General features: G+C 62.6%; 1 protein-coding gene across 8 annotated transcripts; it reads right to left on the reverse strand.

Annotated features, from left to right (window-relative positions):
* Positions 1–73: 73 nt before the first annotated feature.
* Positions 74–14223, reverse strand: SEZ6 (seizure related 6 homolog). 8 transcript variants are annotated; one of them, XM_051635556.1, is made up of 16 exons: positions 14157–14223; positions 6224–7002; positions 5316–5508; positions 4832–5017; positions 4584–4752; positions 4007–4173; positions 3730–3924; positions 3140–3278; positions 2864–3060; positions 2593–2787; positions 2319–2510; positions 2034–2228; positions 1904–1942; positions 1699–1822; positions 1485–1587; positions 74–690 (listed from the first exon to the last, which is right to left on the reverse strand). In XM_051635556.1, exons 1-16 carry the CDS (start codon positions 14221–14223, stop codon positions 661–663), a joined length of 2970 nt encoding a protein of 989 aa, XP_051491516.1. In that variant the 3' UTR covers positions 74–660. The 8 variants fall into 8 exon arrangements, with proteins under 8 accessions (XP_051491516.1, XP_051491512.1, XP_051491515.1 ...); XM_051635552.1 differs by having other exon boundaries at positions 74–706; positions 2034–2231; XM_051635555.1 differs by having other exon boundaries at positions 75–690; positions 1699–1819; positions 2034–2231.
* Positions 14224–16982: the final 2759 nt, after the last annotated feature.

Genomic DNA, 16982 nt, shown 5'->3' on the forward strand with positions numbered 1-16982 from the left:
GGGCCGGGGCTGAGGGCAGCAGCCCGCGGTGGGGGGCACAGCCATGTCCGCTGCCCCCCTGCCCACCCGGTCGGGCCCCACCGGGCTGCAGGTGTGGGGGGGACACGCCGGCGACGGAGGGGACGCCCCGGGGGGTGCGAAGCAAGCGGGGGGCCGGGGGGGACACAGCATGCTCGGGGCACGGCGGAGGGGACACGTCCCTGCGTGGCAGCGGTAGGAGACAGGGGTGCAGGGGGGGCCAGGCCCTTTGCTGGAGGTGGGCGAGGGTGGGGGGCACCCCCATGGCCACCCAGCCCCCCTCATCTCTGCTGCACCCTCCCCGCTGCGGTCCCGGGGGGCCTTGTCGTGATCCGGGGGTCCCCCCTCTATCCGGGGGGGCTGCTGTGCCCCGTGGGGGGGGGAAGGGTGGCAGGATGGGGGACAGGGACCCCCACTGGCTCAGCACCCCCTGAGCCTGGGGTGGGGGGGTGGGTGACAGCGAGGTTTGGGCAGACCCCAGGGGGCTGCGGGTGGGGCTGGGGGTGACGGGGGGTGGCCGGAGCCCGGGTGGCTCCCAGCGAGCACGGAGTCTCCTTGGGAGAGGTGTGCCCAGCCCGTGCTGGGGGGCACGGGGGGGCCCGGGAGGGGTGGCTGTGGTGCCCAGCTCCACGCTGCCTGCGCCTAGATGGACACCTCATACTCCCTCGTCTCCTGCAAAGAAAACAGACTGCGAGGGGTTGGACACTCAGCGGTGCCATGGGGTGCCCGGGACAGGGACGGGGCAGCTCCCATCCCGTGAGGACCTGGGGGATATCCCAGAGCACAGGCAGCCCTGGGGATGGGTGTTCCATCCCGTGCATGGTCCCTGGATGGATGTCTGATCCTGAGTGTGGTCCCTAGGTGGCCTGCTTCTCAGCCTTTTGGTTAAGATCGAGTGTGGTATCTGTTCTATCTTTTAATGGAAAGCAGCCCGGCGGAAAAGGATCTGGGAGCACTGGTGGGCAGCTGGCTGAACATGAGCCAGCAGTGTGCCCAGGTGGCCAAGAAGGCCAGTGGCATCCTGGCCTGTATCAAAAACAGTGTGTCCAGCAGGAGTAGGGAAGTGATTGTGCCCCTGTACTCCACCCTGGTGAGGCCACAGCTTGAGTTCTATGTTCACTTCTGGGTGCCACAGTGTAAGAAAGACATTGAGGTCCTGGAGCGTGTCCAGAGAAGAGCAACGAGGCTGGTGAGGGGTTTGGAGGACACATCGTAGGAGGAGAGGCTGAGGGAACTAAATTTAGTGGTTGTGGTAGTGGGATTACGCTTGGACTCGATGATCTTGAAGGTCTCTTCCAACCTTAATGATACTGTGACTCTATGTCCCATCCTGTGCATGGTCCCTGGAATGCATGGTCCCCTCCCACGTCAGTCCCACCCTACACTCAGCTGCTGGCACATATGTCCCATGCAGGGTTCCTGGGGTGCCCAGCCCTGGCTGGGGGGGCGAGGGGGCCAGTACTTACTCCTGTCTCATAGGTGGGGTTGTCAAAAGCCGACTCCACGGTGATGTGGTCGTAGGGGTGGGAGCCGGCGAGGGGCAGCTGCAGGGCTGGCTTCCCCTGGATCCTGCAAGGACAGAGCAGCTGGGGTGGTCACAGGGCTGGGTGGTCCCCACGGTGGGGCTGGGTGGTCCCCACGGTGGGGCTGGGGGGAGACGGGGGCCACCTGGCCGCTCACTTGGAGAAGTAGAGATAAACGCCACCGATGAGCAGGGCCACCACCAGCACGGGCAGGAAGACGGCGATGGCAACGTTGGTGCCTTCCAGTGCCGGCCCCGAGGGCACAGCCTTGGCCACGGCTGCTGGGGAGAGCACAGGGGTCACCCAGGGGACACCCCCCAGCGGCTGCACCCCGGGGTGCCCCAGCAAACCCTTGCCCTTACCGTCCAGGTTGCGGTTGCTGTAAAACTCATCATAGGAGGCTGGAGAAGGGGGAAGGAAGAAAGAAGCTGGCATCAGCAGCAAGAAAGAGGGATGCAGGAGGAGTACTGGGCAGTGGGGGGTCCTGCTCACCTGCCTTGCAGATGGGAGGCGAGCCACTCCAGCGCGAGGGGTGCCCGGGCAGGCAGCGCAGGCTGCTCTCGCCCAGCAGCGCCCGGCCCTGGGCGCAGGAGAAGCGCAAGATGGCTCCTGCCGGGTACAGCCTGCGCTCGGGGCTCTGCTGCCCGCCCTCCGGTGCTCCAGGGTTGTGGCAGGGCTCGAATGTCTCTGCTGTGGACAGGGGGGGTGTGGTGGCATCAGCACCTGCCACCAGCATCAACTCGGGGGTGGTGCCCAGGGAGGGGGTACCCGACTCACGGATGCACTTGGGGAGACGGTCGCTCCACTTGGGTCCCCCCATGGCGCGGTCGTGGCAGGTGAGGGTCCCGGCACCCGCCAGGACGTAGCCTTTGTCACAGACATACTGTACAGTGGCTCCCACTGGGAATTTAGGGCTGGAGACCACCCTGCGGCTGTGGTCAGCATCCCCAGGGTCCCGGCATGTGGTCACTGTGGGCAGGAGGGACTGGCAGTGACAGTGGCCACCCGGGATGTGTCACAGGCAATGGGGATGCCGGTGGGTGCCACTCACCCCGCTCACAGGTGGGCAGGTCACCGCTCCATGTCAGGTCCCAGTGGCACATCAGGAGGTCGGTGCCAGCCAACTGGAAGCCAGGGTAGCAATGGTAGGTGACCACGGTGCCGTGGAGCAGCTCTGGCTGTGAGGACGTCTTCCAACCATTGGCGATGTCCGGCAGCTCAGGGCAGGTGTCATTACGGGGGACCTCTGCAGGGACGGTGGGGTGAGCGGGGCAGTGGGGACACCAGGGACACAGATGACAGTGTCCCACCTCAGGGCTCACCGGAGAAGTGGATGACGAAGCCCTGCCGATAGGCGCCAGCGCCGGAGCCGGGGTCTGACTGGAACTGGACGGTGACATCGGCGGTGGAGGCGTAGAGCTTGAATCGACCACGGGTGCCCGTGTACTGGCCCAGGACACGCGCCGTCAGGTCGTCCCCATCGTAGAAGGTCAGCACGTCCCCCGTACCCAGCCGCAGCCTGGGGTGGTGAGGCTGTGAGGGCGGGAGGGTGCGTGGACACCCCCCACCTCCCCGCCCCGAGCCACCCCTCTACTCACACGCGGACGTCCAGCAAGACACGCTTGTCCTCCTCCACGTGCAGCCCCCAGATGCAGTCCTGGCCCTTGCCATAGGGCTCCGGCCAGTTGGGTGACAGCACCACACCTGCTGTGTCTGTCAGCTCCCCACTGCACACCGCTGCGGACACACACTGGGCTTGGCACACTGGGGGGGACCCACCACGGCACCCACCACCCACTGACCAGCACCCACCATCCCAGTTGATTCTGGCTGCAGCACCCACCGCAGCACAACGCCTCCAGCATCCATCATGGCCCAGCTCCAGCACCCACCACCCCCTTTTGTTCCAGCTGCAGCACCCACCATGGTACTGTGGCTCTATTGTAGCCCTTCCCCAGCTCCAGCACCCACTTCATCACCAGCATCCTCCATCCCTGTTGGCTCCTGCTCCCACTATGCCCCTCAGCTCCTGCACACACCACATAAAGTGTCTCCAGCATCCATTATGGTCCATCCCCATCCAGCACCCTCAGCAACCCCATCTCCAGCACCCATAGCACCCCCCAACTCTGGCACCTGCTGAATCCCTGGCTCCAGCTCCCTTATCCCCTCTGTCCCCAGCACCCACCACGACACGCTGGCTCTGTCTCGTTCCACTGCGGGTCACTGGGGTCAACGCACTCAATGATGGTGGAGCCCTGCTCTAGCGTATAGCCAGGGTCACAGCTGAACTCCACCGTGGTGCCCACAGGGTACCGAGGGTCACTGGCCGTGAAGTTCCCATACTTGATGAAGGGCTCGTAGCAATGTCCCTGCTCAAAGGCTGTGGGCACAGGGGCAAAGGTCTGCGGGGGTCAGGTGGGCGTGGGGATGCCTGGGTGCCCCCCTAGGCCCTGTCCTCGTACCCTCATAACGCAGTGCCATGCCCGCGGCGGCCCCGCTGCTGTCGGTGGTGAGCTCCACGAAGAAGTGCTGCCCAGTGCTGAGCAGCCCCTCAATGGGCAGGTACTCCACCTCGTAGGAGTCATACACTGGTGGTGCCTCCATGTTGTTGCCGTTGCGGATGATGAGCCTGCCAAGGCAGGGCAGGGACAGAATGCTGTGCCAGCCATGGCCAACAGCACCCAGCCTTTTACATGATCAGTGCCACTCATCCTTGGTCCTGGCCAGTGGTATCTTCCTTGAACACGGCCAACAGCATCTATCCTTGACCATGGCCAGTGGCAACCATCCACAGGCACGGCCAATGGCATCCACCCGCAGACATGGCCAATAATGCCTACCCCTGGGCCTGGTCAATGGCACCTATCCTTGGATATGGCCAACAGTACCAATCCACGGGCATGTCCAATGGCTCCCATCTTTGGATATGGCTAATAGTGCCCGTCCATGGGCATGGCCAATGGCACCCACCCTTGAGCATGGCCCTGTACTCGGTGGAGGGCTCCTCAAGGTTGCCCCCACCCCACCCCAGACTCAAACCTGTCATCATCCTCGGCCAGCGAGACCTTCTCAAAGTGGAGGTGCAGGCGATGGCCGGCGGGTGCTTCCAGCAGCCAGTGACACGTCAGGTTGTTGCTGTAGTTCCCGGGGAAGCCGGGCGAGATGACACGTCCCACTGTGGCGTTCCGGACCACCCCGCCACAGGCCGCTGTGGGAGAGGGGCCATCAGCAGCCGTGCCGTGCTGGGCCGTGCCAGCCGCGCTGTGCCAGGCGGTGCCGGTGCTTACCGAGGCAGAGGGGCTCGCGGGCGCTCCAGAAGGGGCGGGTGGCGTTGCGGCAGCTGAGCCGGCGGGCGCCCTGCAGCTGGTACCCAGCGGCGCAGCGGAAGCGGGCGTCCCCCCCGGGGTGCAGGCTGCTCACTGACACCTCCCCAAAAGCCGGCCGTGCCGGGAAGGGGCAGCTCAGCAGGTAGGCTGGGGGCAGGAGGTGGTGTTACTGGGGTGAGGACAGACCCCCCCGGTACCTCAGCCCACCCTGTGCCCACCTCCCCGAGTCCCCTCGGGAGTGCCTGGGTAACACGATGCCTATGGCTGCCAGTAATGCCACTAAATGAGCCCGTAATTGCTCACGCCAATTAGTTTTCTATTAATGTTCTTTGCCCAGTCAGTGCCCACTTAACCCACTGGCAGCACAGATTAATTCTGGCATGCTCAGGGTTAGCTCCGGGGGGTGCCAGGGGGGTCTGTGCTGGTGGTGGGGGCTGCCCCATACCTTGGTAGTGGAAGCGGTAGGAGCCGGGGTTGGGGGGCCTGGGGCTCTGGAAGCGGAGGGTGAGGAGGTTGGCAGGGCTGCGGATGACCTGGCCGCGCTGCAGGAAGGACTCGTTGGCCAGGAGGGTGGGCTCCAGCCCCCCTGTGCTCTCCACCGTCAGCGTCTCACCCTCTGCCAGGCTGATGTTCTGCACCTGCAGGGGACGGCCAAGTGTCACCGCCTCAGAGCTGGACCCTGGGCAGCTCGCCCGTGGTCGAGAGTGCCTTTCCAACACGGTGAGCAGTTCCATAAATCATCCTGCCGCACCAAGAGCCATTGGCCAGCGCTCTGCCTGAGCAGTGCTGCACAGCCAAACCCACACTGAGCTCTCTGGAGCAATTTGCTATTAATGATGTTAATTAAGCGATGCTGTGCGGTGATGAGCGGCAGCGCTGGTGAGGAGGAGGAGGAGGAGGGGCTGACCATGAAGCTGCTGCCTCCTGCTCCTTGTTTTTGGTGAGCCCTTCAGCAGCTCAGAACTGAGGTCACCCAGAGGTGGGGACACACGGCCCCTTGTCACCGAGGGGAGCAGCACATGGCCTCGGCAGCGCTGCTGGCCAGGTGGGTGCTGGGTTTTCCTGGCTCTGCCTCATGGCATTGCACCCACTGCTGTTGCTCTCACCTTCTCTATCAGCACATTGTTAATTAAATCCCACATGGGTTCTTCCATGATGTGTGCCAGGCATGGGGCTCCCACCTGCCTGCATCCCTGCCCCGCCTCTGGGCCATGCCCTGAACCAGCTCAGGGACACGGGGACAGGGTCAAGGACTGTTTGCCACCATCTGTGTGGCCATGCAGCCATGGCATGGAGGCGGGGACAGACCACGCTTGCCACAACCCCCCATCCCACCCGCAGCCCCCAGCTCACCTTGAGCTCCACGCCGTAGCCAGGGTAGACAGAGACAGTGTAGGTGCAGTCCAGGCTGCCATCATAGGGGACACCAGCTGGCTCTGGGGACACCAGCCAGCCCTCTGGGCCTCCCAGTGTCTGGTTGCAGGGGACTGGTGACAGAGGAGACCCCAGCTCAGCCCCGCTTTTCCCCTGTTCCCCTTGGCCCCCTCCCCAGCGCTCGCCTGGTCCCTGCAGCGTGGTGACAGTGGTGGTGGTGATGGTGGATGTGGTGGTGGTCCCCTCCTCATCCCTGGTGACTTCCGTGGCCACAGTATGAAGTCCTGGGGAAGTGCCAGGGGTGGTGGGAGCTGGGCTGGGGGATGTGGGGCTCGACTCTGGCAACCTGGAGGGGGACCAAGAGGGATCAGCACCTGGCACAGCCCCCCATGCCTCCCCCCATGGCCCCGGGTGCCCAGCTGGTGTCGTCAGAGGGTCAGTGGGGAAGGCAGCCCTGGGCAGGGGGGTGCGTGGTGGGGGTTCAGGGGCTGGAGGGCCAAGGGCTGGCTGGAGAACATCAGCGGGCAGGACAGGGCCAGGGACACCGGGCAGGAAGGGCGCCTGGCCCAGGTAGTCCTTCTTCAGGAAGGCTTCATGCAGCAGGTCCTCCAGCAGTGGGTGGTGGTTGAGGAGCTTCAACGTGGGCGCCGTGCTCACAAAACGAGCCTCTGCCTCCCGCTCTGCCGGCGTGGGCAGGGCTGTTGGCTCCCCTTCGGCCTCAGAGCTCTCCCCTGCCTTCCTTGCCAGCCCGTTGAAGCCTGGGGGAAGAGACAGCATGAGGTGCTGGGGACCATCCCTGGACTGATGCTGCATGGTGGACTGATGAAGTACCAGTGACTCATGCTTCATGCTGCACCATGGACCAGTGTGGCACCCAGGACCAACCCTTGGACATGGACTCATGCTGCACCAGGAATGGATGTGGCACCAGAGACTGACGCTGCACCCAGGAGGGATGCAGGTGTGGTGCCATGGGCCCATGCTTCATCATGGAACAGCCCTTCATCATGAGCCAGTACCACCCTGAGGACCATGGCTTCCCTGCAGACTGATGCTGCACCACAGCCAGGGGGGTGAACACATGCATCACCAACACGATGGGACCCTGCCCCATCCTGCTGTGGCCTTCACTGGGGTAGCCCAGCTGATTAAGCCCTGGCTAATTAACACACAGCTGCAGCTTGTACCATGTTCACAGAGGCCCACTCCTCCTGTGAAGGACACCCACCCTGGTCAGTTTGTCCCTCTCCATGGAAGTGCAGACACACAAGTGATTGCCATGGCTGCCATGACCAGCTGCACCGGGGTTGCCACTGCAGCCGGGATGCTGGGACCCTGCTCTAGGCCACCCATGTAATGAGTTCACAAGAGCTCAGCTTCTCTCCATCCAGCTGCATGATGTCAATCTGCTGGGGATCCGTCCCCACCTCCCACCTGCAGTCACTGGGACCCCCCCACCAGAGCCTCCCACCCAGCCTTTTAAAGCCTTTAGACCTTTAGAAGATGGTTTCCTCAGTCCTAACAAGCCACCCAGCTCCTCTCCCTGCTGGATCTGACACCTGTCCTGCGGGACTCAGCTCCCCAGCCCCACTGGACCTGGGCAGGGGGGATGCCAGGGCACAGGGATGCCACAGCACAAAGATGTCACCCAGCAGCCCCCTGTGGGCTGCGGGAGCACAGAGGCACGTCTCGCCGCCTGCACAGGCACTGATGACACAACACTGCCAATTACCAGGTAATTATACTGATCCATAGCAGGGCAGGGCCCCGCGAAGATTAATTACTCTGCAACTGCCACTTTTAAGGGACTATTAAGAGACATTAGCTTAGGCAAGCAGCGCGGGGGGAGCCGCTAGGTGCTGGCAGGGATCCCCACCACCCTGTCACCTACCCCCTGTCCCCACCATCCCAGAATGGGGACAAAGCCCCATGGTCATGGCAGAGAGGCAAGCGCCCAGCCTCACTGTCTCTGAGAGGTTCACTTGCCCCCTGGCAAGACCAGGATTATTTTTTAATGGGATCCATTTATTAGAACATAAAAGTTAACGAGTTTATACTGAAGGGCGCCAAAACCTCTTTTAGGATTTAACAGCAGATCAATGCCCAGGGCCCTGTGCTGCCATAGTCTCCCTACACAGCAAAGGCTGAGGCAGAGACACCCCCCTGTCCACGGGGTGCTGGGAGGCACAAGGGTCCCCGTTGGGGCTGCTGGGTGAGGCCAGACCTCACTGCAAGGCTTCAACAGGAGGTCCCATCCTGTTGCTGCAGCACCCTGGGCTGGGCACTGCTGGGGCACTGGGTGCTGTCCTTGGCTCTGCCTGGTCCTCTAGGTACCACAGGGTCCTCTAGGTACCACGGGACCCTCTTGGCCCTTGGGTGATGCAGAATGCTCAGGCCACCATGGGAAGGCAGCAGGTGCCCAGATGTTGTCACCTGTGCTCAGATGTTGCCACCTGTGCCCCTCAAGCATCACACAATTAGAGCCTCCACCTCCACAGATGTCTCTAAGCAGCTGATCTCCAGTGACCATGTCACAGCTGTGTCCCTCCCATGTCCCCACGCTCATCAGGAGCTGGTGACACAGGACCCTGCTACCCAGCACCCTGCCCTCCTAGCCCTGGCAACCAGCAGGGACCCCCAGGGCTCTGGGTGGGCACAGACCCTCACAAAGAGGCCACCAAGTTCCCACTAGCCAGGTGCCCACCGGCACGTGTGGCATATGCCCGCGGCCACAGCCAGGCCAGGATCCTAATCCCTCACGTCAGCTTTTCCGGGCAGGAGTCTATTAACAGCGGCTGGGAAGATGCTGGCGACTAATCCGGCTGCGGCGGCGCCCCCCCCGGGCCCCCGGGGAATCGATGCCTCCCGCTGTGTCAAATAAATAAATACGGCGGCACGAGGCCGCCCGGGGAGCGCCGATCGATGCCGCCCGCCAAGGAAGCGGTAGCGCAGTGCCCGGCTCGGGGGCAAGCCAAGGCCCTCAGCCACCCCAGGCACAGTGCTGCTGCGTGCCTCAGTTTCCCCTGCTGCAGGAGGGGGCCGGCAGCTCGGGCAGGCGTAGGAAAGGAGGGGGGTTGTGGGCAGCCAGGGGGTGAGGGCAGGGGTTGGGGCTCGCAGGAGTCCGGGTTTATTTTCTGATTTAAAATCCAATCTGGTTTTGTGCCCGTGGCCAGCAGTTGTGATAAATGAGCTGTCAGGCACCCGGCGTCATGCTCCCCCACCCACGGCCCCCACGGTGGGCACAGGAGGGGGGGACGTGCCCGGGTGATGCCAGATCCCCATCTCTGTCCCCTCCCCCTGGTGGCCCTGGGGATGAGGAGACACTTTCCTGCCTGCCTCTGACTGGGAAGGGCCCGTGTGCAGGAGCAGGCAGGGAAAGAGGGTGTGGGCAGGTGCAGGCAGCACGGGAGTACGGGCAGTGCCAGGGTGTGGGCAGGCGTGAGTGGGTGGTGTAGGAGTGGAGGCAGGGTGGGCAGGCAGGTGTGAGCGGGAGCAGGTGGGTGTGCACACAGCGGGTGTGAAGGCGCAGGCAGGGCTGCACAGGCAGCTCCTCAGCACGCAGCCCTGCTCCCCGTCTCACCCAGCCAACACCACTGCCACACAGCCAACCCGTGGCACCCAGCGCGGCGAGCTGGGCACCCCAATGGCACCAGCTGGCACACAATGGCACCTACACTGGCACCCGCGTTCTGCTGCCTCCTCCAGCCCAGCACCACCAGCACTCCAAGAAACCCACCGCCAAGCCGGGGCTGCCAGAGCAGCTCAGTGGGGAAGGGGACACCCAAGGGACCGCCCCGGTGCCACCACCGGCCAGCGCGGCCACCAGCCCCGGCAGCTGCTTTAATATTCATGGCGGCGCCGGCGGGGAAGCATTTGACCTTGTATGTTTTGCGATTCTCCTTGAATTGAACAGTCATTTACCCGCTGACACATGTCACATGTTGCCGCAACCGGTTCCCTGGAGCATGGCGGCGGCCGAGCGCCGGCTGACAAACCCACACCGAGCAGCCCTGGCACCGAGGGGGTGGGGGGGAGCAGAGACTGGCGTCCCCGGGGCTTTCCCCCCACATCCCCACCCAGCGGGTGCCGTGGGGTGCTGCCAGTGGGTGCCCCCATCCCCTCCCCACCACCCACGGCCCGTGTCATCCCGCTTCCCGCTCTCCCTGCGGAGCTCATGCCTTTGTACAGCGATTTCCCTGGGAGGCGGCGGTGAGAAATGGCACGTCTGCTGCTATTTTGGACCCGTGCAGTGCCACGTTCCCCCCTCCCTGCCCCAAATCAGCCCCGCCCCAGCCCTGCCCCTGGGGTCTCCTCTGATGGATCCCCCACCCTGGGGTGCCCATGGGGCAGGTGCGAGCCCCCCCCCCAGGGCTCTGTGCCAGCTCTGGGATCCCCTGGGACCCAGTATTCAGCACCCTGTGGCACCCCAAGTAGCATAGGGGGCACCCAGCCTGCCAAGCACCCCTGGGCGCTGGGGGTGCCCTCCCCGCTTGAAATCCAGTTGTGAGAGGGGAGTGAGAGCCATTCGTTGAGCTCCGTGGTGGGCAGCTCAGACATGTCATCGTCCCCACAGACACCATTCCCTGGCAGCAGGAGGAAAGTGTGGAGCATCACCACCTGCTCCCGACAGAACCAGCGTCCCAGCTGCTCCCATGGGAATTCAACACGAGCACCCCCTCACCAGCAAACCCCTTGCCCTGCACCCTCACTGCCTGGAAGATGAACCACCCGGTTCTTAAAGTCACCAAGGGCTGATGCTACGGCCACATGTCCCCCCCCTGCTGCCAGAGGAGCTGGCCCTGCCTGGCCATCACCCCCACACATCACTCAGTGACTGCTGATCCAGCACCCCCAGCACCTCTCTCCCTTTTCATAGGGTCACAGCAGAGCTTTTGTGGCTGATTAATATTTGATCCCTGCAGCACAGCTCATTACTGCATTTAAATTACATATGTAATAACCCCCACTGGCATAGCCAGCTCGTGCAGCCCCCCCTGCAGGCAGGGGAACAAGTGCATCCCCAACTCTGACCAACAGGACCCTCTGACCCCCTGGAAGGTGCAATGAGTGGTGTTGGGTCTCAGCACAGGGCAGGCGGGTAGGGAGCCAGGGAGATGGAGACACCCCCAGCTGCATCTGACAGGGCCAGACAGCCCTTTCACCTGCCCAAGGATGCCCATGGTAGGAGAGGTGCTGATCCCCTGATTGGCCCCATCTCCCTGGCACCTGAGGAAGGGAAGCTGCTGCTCCTGAGCTGCTGCCTACGACTGGAGGGAATCCATTACCTCCCTGGTTATAGGCAGCTTTCAAAGGCAATTTTTCAATTGTGTGCATTTAAAGAATTGATTGGAGGCAAAATTATCCTCTCCAGCTGGAGACACAACTTCATCCGCCTCCCCCAGGGCCTGCCAGTGCTCACAGGAGGCCTGGCAGCCTCGGGTCAGCCCCAGCCCCCAACCTTGGCACAGGGCTGCACACCAAGAGACACAGCCCTGGGGAGCGCTGGGCCAGGCTTAGGGTCCCACTGGTGTCACAGGGGATCCTCCCATTGCTCCATTCTGGACCCAGGGGATGCCCTTGTCATGCCCTTGCCCGGGCTCCTTTGCACCCTGTTCCCCCCGTGACGCCAGTGTTCTGGCTCTGCCCAGTGCCTGCACAAAGCCCAGGGCTGGCAGCCCTGTCTGGCACAGCACTGCGTGCCAAATCTGTCCCTGCCAGTGCCAACCTGCAGCCAGTCCAGCAGCCACCAGGCTCCCAGGGGTGACAGTGGGGGCAGCTGGACCAGCCTGCGCCTGTGTCTCCAGGGGCAGCCCTGTCCTCCCACCCTCTGGCTTAAGAGCATTATCCAGATAATCCTGGCCTGGTGGCATGGCAGCGTGGCAGTGATGAGCTCCTCCAAGGCATGCAGGAGATGAGCACACACACTGTTAATTACTGTAGCAGACGTCTATTTCCTTCCCTGGCCCCTGCCTCACACTGAGACCCCGACCAGCACCCACATCCCCAGGGACATTGTGTCCCCCAGATGCATTGTCCCTGTGGGCATAGTACATCCAACTGATGCTGGATGGTGTGGCACAACTCATGGGGGCACAGCCAGACCCTGTGCCCCCCCCACCTTCTTGTTACCACCCCAGGCTTCCAGGACCCCATATTACAAGGAGCTCCCTTCAGCATGGTGAAGATAATAACCCCCTCCAAAAATCCAGGCCTGCTGTGGCTTTGGAAAGCTGCGGTGGGGCAGGTGGATGAAGCCATGCCTGGCATTGTACCTGCTGTCTGCACCAGTGCCGTGGGGCTCAACCCCTGCCCCACTTTCTGCTAAGGTAAACCCCTGTGGGCACTGGGGGTGGGACAGGACTGCATAGGGGCACAGATAGAGACAGAATCAGGGCCTGCATTGCCATGAGCCAGAGGGCATTGCCAATGCCCCCAAGCATGGGTGAGGGGTTCGAGACCCTCATCTCCCATGTCACATCCCCACCATGCACCAGCCCAAGTAAATGCCAAGTCAAGGCCACAGTGACACTGAGCTCGGTGATGCAGCATGGAAATTGGGGTGCTGGGTTGGGAGACCTGCCTTATAGGGGATGGGGGGGCAGAACCCCACAGGCCACTCCCAGAACATGGGGGCACAGGGTAGAGGGACTCCAAGCCCTGTAAAGAGCTCAGCACCTCCCAAGGCATCCCTACCTCTAACATGCTGGGAAATGCACATGCAGAGTTTAATTAACTTTATTGATATTCAGAAATTAGGGGACTGACTAGAGGTAATTGCTCATTAGAAATCATTAGACTGACACGGTAAGCACCAGCCTCCCTCGGGGGAAGCCTGCCCTGCCCAGGGCCCTGCTCCCAGGACAGAGCCAGGGACACAGACCCCTCATCTAGCCTCACAGCCCCCTAGCAGGGCAGGAAATGGGGGTGCCATGACCTTAACCCACTTACTGCCTGGCAGGGGTTCTCCCATACATCCTCCCCCCCCCCAAGTAAGGGGGCTGTAGCAGCAGTCTTGGGTGGCAGAGACAGGAATAGCAGCGGGCACAGGGCCACGACTCGGCTGCCAGATGGGGAGTTTATGTAACTCCAGCAAGGCTGCAGCCCCGCATCCCGCATCCCTCCGGGACCAGGGCTGGGCCCCTGTCTGCTCCTCACCCTGTGCATGCTGCCCACCACTGGCATGGCTGTGGTGAACTGGGGCACCCCCAGCCGTGGGGGGTCCTCAATACTGGTTTTTTGGGGCAGTGGAGCTACAAGGCGTTGAGGCTGCTGGGCTGCCCCTGCCCCAGGGGTGGCAGAACCAACAAGCCAAGCTGGGTGTTGGCTGCTCTGCTTGGGAAGAACCAACACTCGCCATCCCTGCATTTCCCTGACAACCCCCCAGAGCTGGAGAGGTCACCCCAAAGGCGGTGGGAGCAAAGAGCTCCGGTCCCCAACACCCCCAAGCCTCATGGCAGGGACAGCACAGAGGGACAGGTTCACAGCCCAGCACCGGGCACAGCCAGCCCGAGGGTGGCTCGGAGGGCTCAGGGCCGGGGGAGCGGTGCCGCGCCTGCCCAGCCCCGGTGCAGCGGTGCCCCCCACCCCCGGTAATTCCGACAGAGGGGCTGTCGCCAGAGCCCGCCGGGGGCGGCGTTGCACCAGCCCGGCTGCAAACCGCTGTGCGCGCCCCCGGTAGCTCCCGCTCCCCGCTCCACCGGGTCGGCGGGTCGGTAACGGCGCGGGGCAGGGGGGTGGGTTTCGTTTCACCGGGGACAGAGCTCCAGGTGCGCGAGTTAGCAAAGTTTAGCGGCGAGGGAGCAGAGCTGGGTCTACCGGTAGCGGGGGGGGGGGATACTGTGCGAAGGGGTGGGGGGGGGTGACCGAGCTGGGAGGGATGACCGGAGTCGGGGAGGGGGATATCAGCGCTTACCGTGTGCCGGGGCGCGGAGCAGCGCGGCGAGCAGCGGCAGGAGCAGGGCGGGGGGCGGCGGGCCCATGGCCGCGCTCAGCACCGCGGACAGCTCCGCTGCGGGCTCCGCCGCCGTAACGCTCCGAGTGCGGCGCCCGCCAATCCCGGGGCCTGTCCCCCCAGCGCCCCCTCCCCTTCCCCCGCCGTAACGCTCCGAGTGCGGCGCCCGCCAATCCCGCAGGCTGGGGAAGGGGGCGGGGGGGGCTCCTCCCTGCCGCCCTCCCCCTCCGCCGTAACTCTTCGAGTACCGCGCCTGCAGAAGCTGGGAGCTGAAGGCTGAGGGGGTGCTCCTACCCCCACACACCGATACCGACAACCCCAGGGGTGGGCAGTCACGGAGAGCTGAGGGAAAGACCCTCGGTGCCCACCCCATGGTAGCCTGCCCCCTCCCCTGTGCTGCACCCTCCGGGATACTCACACCCCAACCGTATGTAGCCCCAGAGACCACCCCCCAACCGCCTCTCGCCATGGCTAAATAGCCTCAGCTGGGGCTGGGCTCATCACCCCCAAGTAGGGAAACCTGGGCCCGGGGCAGCCCTCGCATCTGGGCACGGGGCGGGGCGGGGGGGCTCCCCAGTCCTCCGGCTCGGGGTCCGGCTCCCCGGGGAGAGCAGGCAATTGAGGAGGGGCCGCCAGCTCTGCAGCAGATGGCCTTGGCACCGAGCGGCTCCGCGCTGGCTGCCGGGCGGCTCTCGCTTGTGTTAAAAATAAAAAATAAATTAAAAAAAAAACAACACCAACAACAAACCCAGCTCTTTGTTTAATAACCCCCTCCCCATCTCCGCCACAGCCCAGATGGCTTCTCCTCCCCGCGCTGACGCCGTGCGTGGCAGGGAGCCCCCGCAGCCCGGCCAGCCCCGGCTGCACAGGCGGCCCACGCAGCCACCACCCGGGGGGGAGGGAGGGGACACAGTATTTTTAATCCCAGGCCCTGCTTTGCAGGTAGGCACCGGGGAACGGCCACGGGGAACGGCAATCCACGTCCTGCAGGGCTAGAAGCAGCATGGGCTGGGTGCCACCAGCCCCACGGCAGGGACTCTGCACCATCCTCCCCCCAGGCACGGGCTGTGCCCCCAGCCCCACGCCCTGGTGGGAGTGGGGCGGGCAGAGATGCCGCGGTCCGTCCCGTCCCGGGGGGCTGCGGGCGGGGTGGGGGCTGGGGGGCAGCCGCCGCTCCCACCAAGCACTTTCAGCCCTAAACACGAAACTTTGATCCTCGGGCGACTCCATCAATGTTTAATGCACCAAAGCCTGGTAGCGTTTGGAAGATGAGCATTTTGAGGCCAAATTGAAGTTTCTAATGTTTTGATATTCAAATAGTTTTAATCCCCCCGACGCTTCCCCAGGCACGTACCTGGACTGCTAATGAGAGGCTGCCGTCAGCTGCTGGTGGGTTTGACACAAAGCAAACAAACCCTTTGCAGATGCCTTCAAAGTGTCAGGGATGGCGAGGGCTGGGGGGTAAACGGGGGAGCCACGTTGCTCCGTAATTCTTTTTTAAGTGCTGGTTTGCACTTGCTGGAGGTTGAGGCTGGTGCATCCTGGCACAAAGTGCTGGCGTGTATGATGATGGGATTTGGGGGGTTTCAGCTGCATTCCAGTGTGCTGAGGGTGCAGTGGGTGCAAATGGATTTGGTGGGTGCAGGGTACCAACCTCAGCAGGCAGCAAATTGCTGCCAAGCCCTTTCTGACCTTGGCTAAAGTTCCTCCCATGGAGCCCCACATGGATCTGAGCCAGGGGTGGCTCCCACAGCCATTCCAGGCTGTCCCCAAACCCCCATTACCCCCTTCCCAGTGCCAGTGCCAGCCTTGATCTTTCCCATCCAGCCACCAAGCCCTGGCTGGGGACATCATGCAATAAAAGTGATGGCTTGTGGGGTCCCACCAAGCCCTGGGGACAGCAGTGCTGGAGGGGAGAGCAGTGCCCTGACAGGGAACCCTCCAGTGCCACCAACCATCCCCATACCTCACTGGTGGCCTCTTCATCTTCACAGCAGCACGAGTGAGGCTTTTCCAGCCCGCTCTATTAACACGCCGCGAGCGGGAGAGCAGTTCATTTTTGCCATTTAACATTTCACGGATAATTAATTATCCTTCCTCTTCCCAGCAAAATAAAAAATAATTTAAAGAAAAAAAAAAAAAGGCAGAGCAGGTAGAGGGGCTGTTCAAAGAAAAAAAAAAAAGAAGAAAAAAAAAAAAGCAAGTTGAAACCTGGGGAAATTGGTGAATTATTTGTAACATCAAAGGCGAGGGAGGATGTGCTGATTTAATGGGGCACTGCATGGTGCAGAGCCCTGGGCATCGTGGTGGTGCTGAGGCCAGCAAGCACTCGTTGCATTAGTGGTTCTGGGTAGTGGTGTGGATGCGGGCCCAGAAGGGGTGTTGGGGGGTGTCCAGCCCTTGCCTAATCTCCCCATCCTCCTCCTCTCACCTCCCCATTGCTGTGAGTTGCTGGTTCTGCCTTTGCACAGTGCTGGAGTGTCCCTGTGACCCAGCTGGACACCATGGTTTGGGGGGGTGAAACACCCTCCCAGCCTGATGTGGGCCTCCCATACTACCCAGTGCTTCATCCATCACGGGAGGCAAGCAGCAAAATAAGTAATGATATTTAACATTTGGTAATAACAACAATTAACCAGTAAATAATGCCTTTTACACCACGAAAGGCAGAGTAAATTAATTCCCCTAATTAACTGTCAGGCAGCGGTGGCGGGCAAAGCATTGCTGAGTGTTTCCAGACCCCAAATCACACAGCCCCCCGAAAAAAAATGTTGCAAACTTGAAATC

The sequence above is a fragment of the Apus apus genome, chromosome 18 (genome assembly GCF_020740795.1).
Source record: "Apus apus isolate bApuApu2 chromosome 18, bApuApu2.pri.cur, whole genome shotgun sequence".
NCBI lineage: Eukaryota > Metazoa > Chordata > Aves > Apodiformes > Apodidae > Apus > Apus apus.

Coding starts and splice junctions, on each gene's coding strand:
- SEZ6 (XM_051635548.1), bottom strand. CDS start 14,223: ATGGGCCCGCCGCCCCCCGCCCTGCTCCTGCCGCTGCTCGCCGCGCTG. Junction 7,003..14,156: donor GCTCCGCGCCCCGGCACACG/GTAAGCGCTGAT, acceptor CTCTTCCCCCAG/GCTTCAACGGGCTGGCAAGG. Junction 5,509..6,223: donor GCTACGGCGTGGAGCTCAAG/GTGAGCTGGGGG, acceptor CGTCCCCTGCAG/GTGCAGAACATCAGCCTGGC.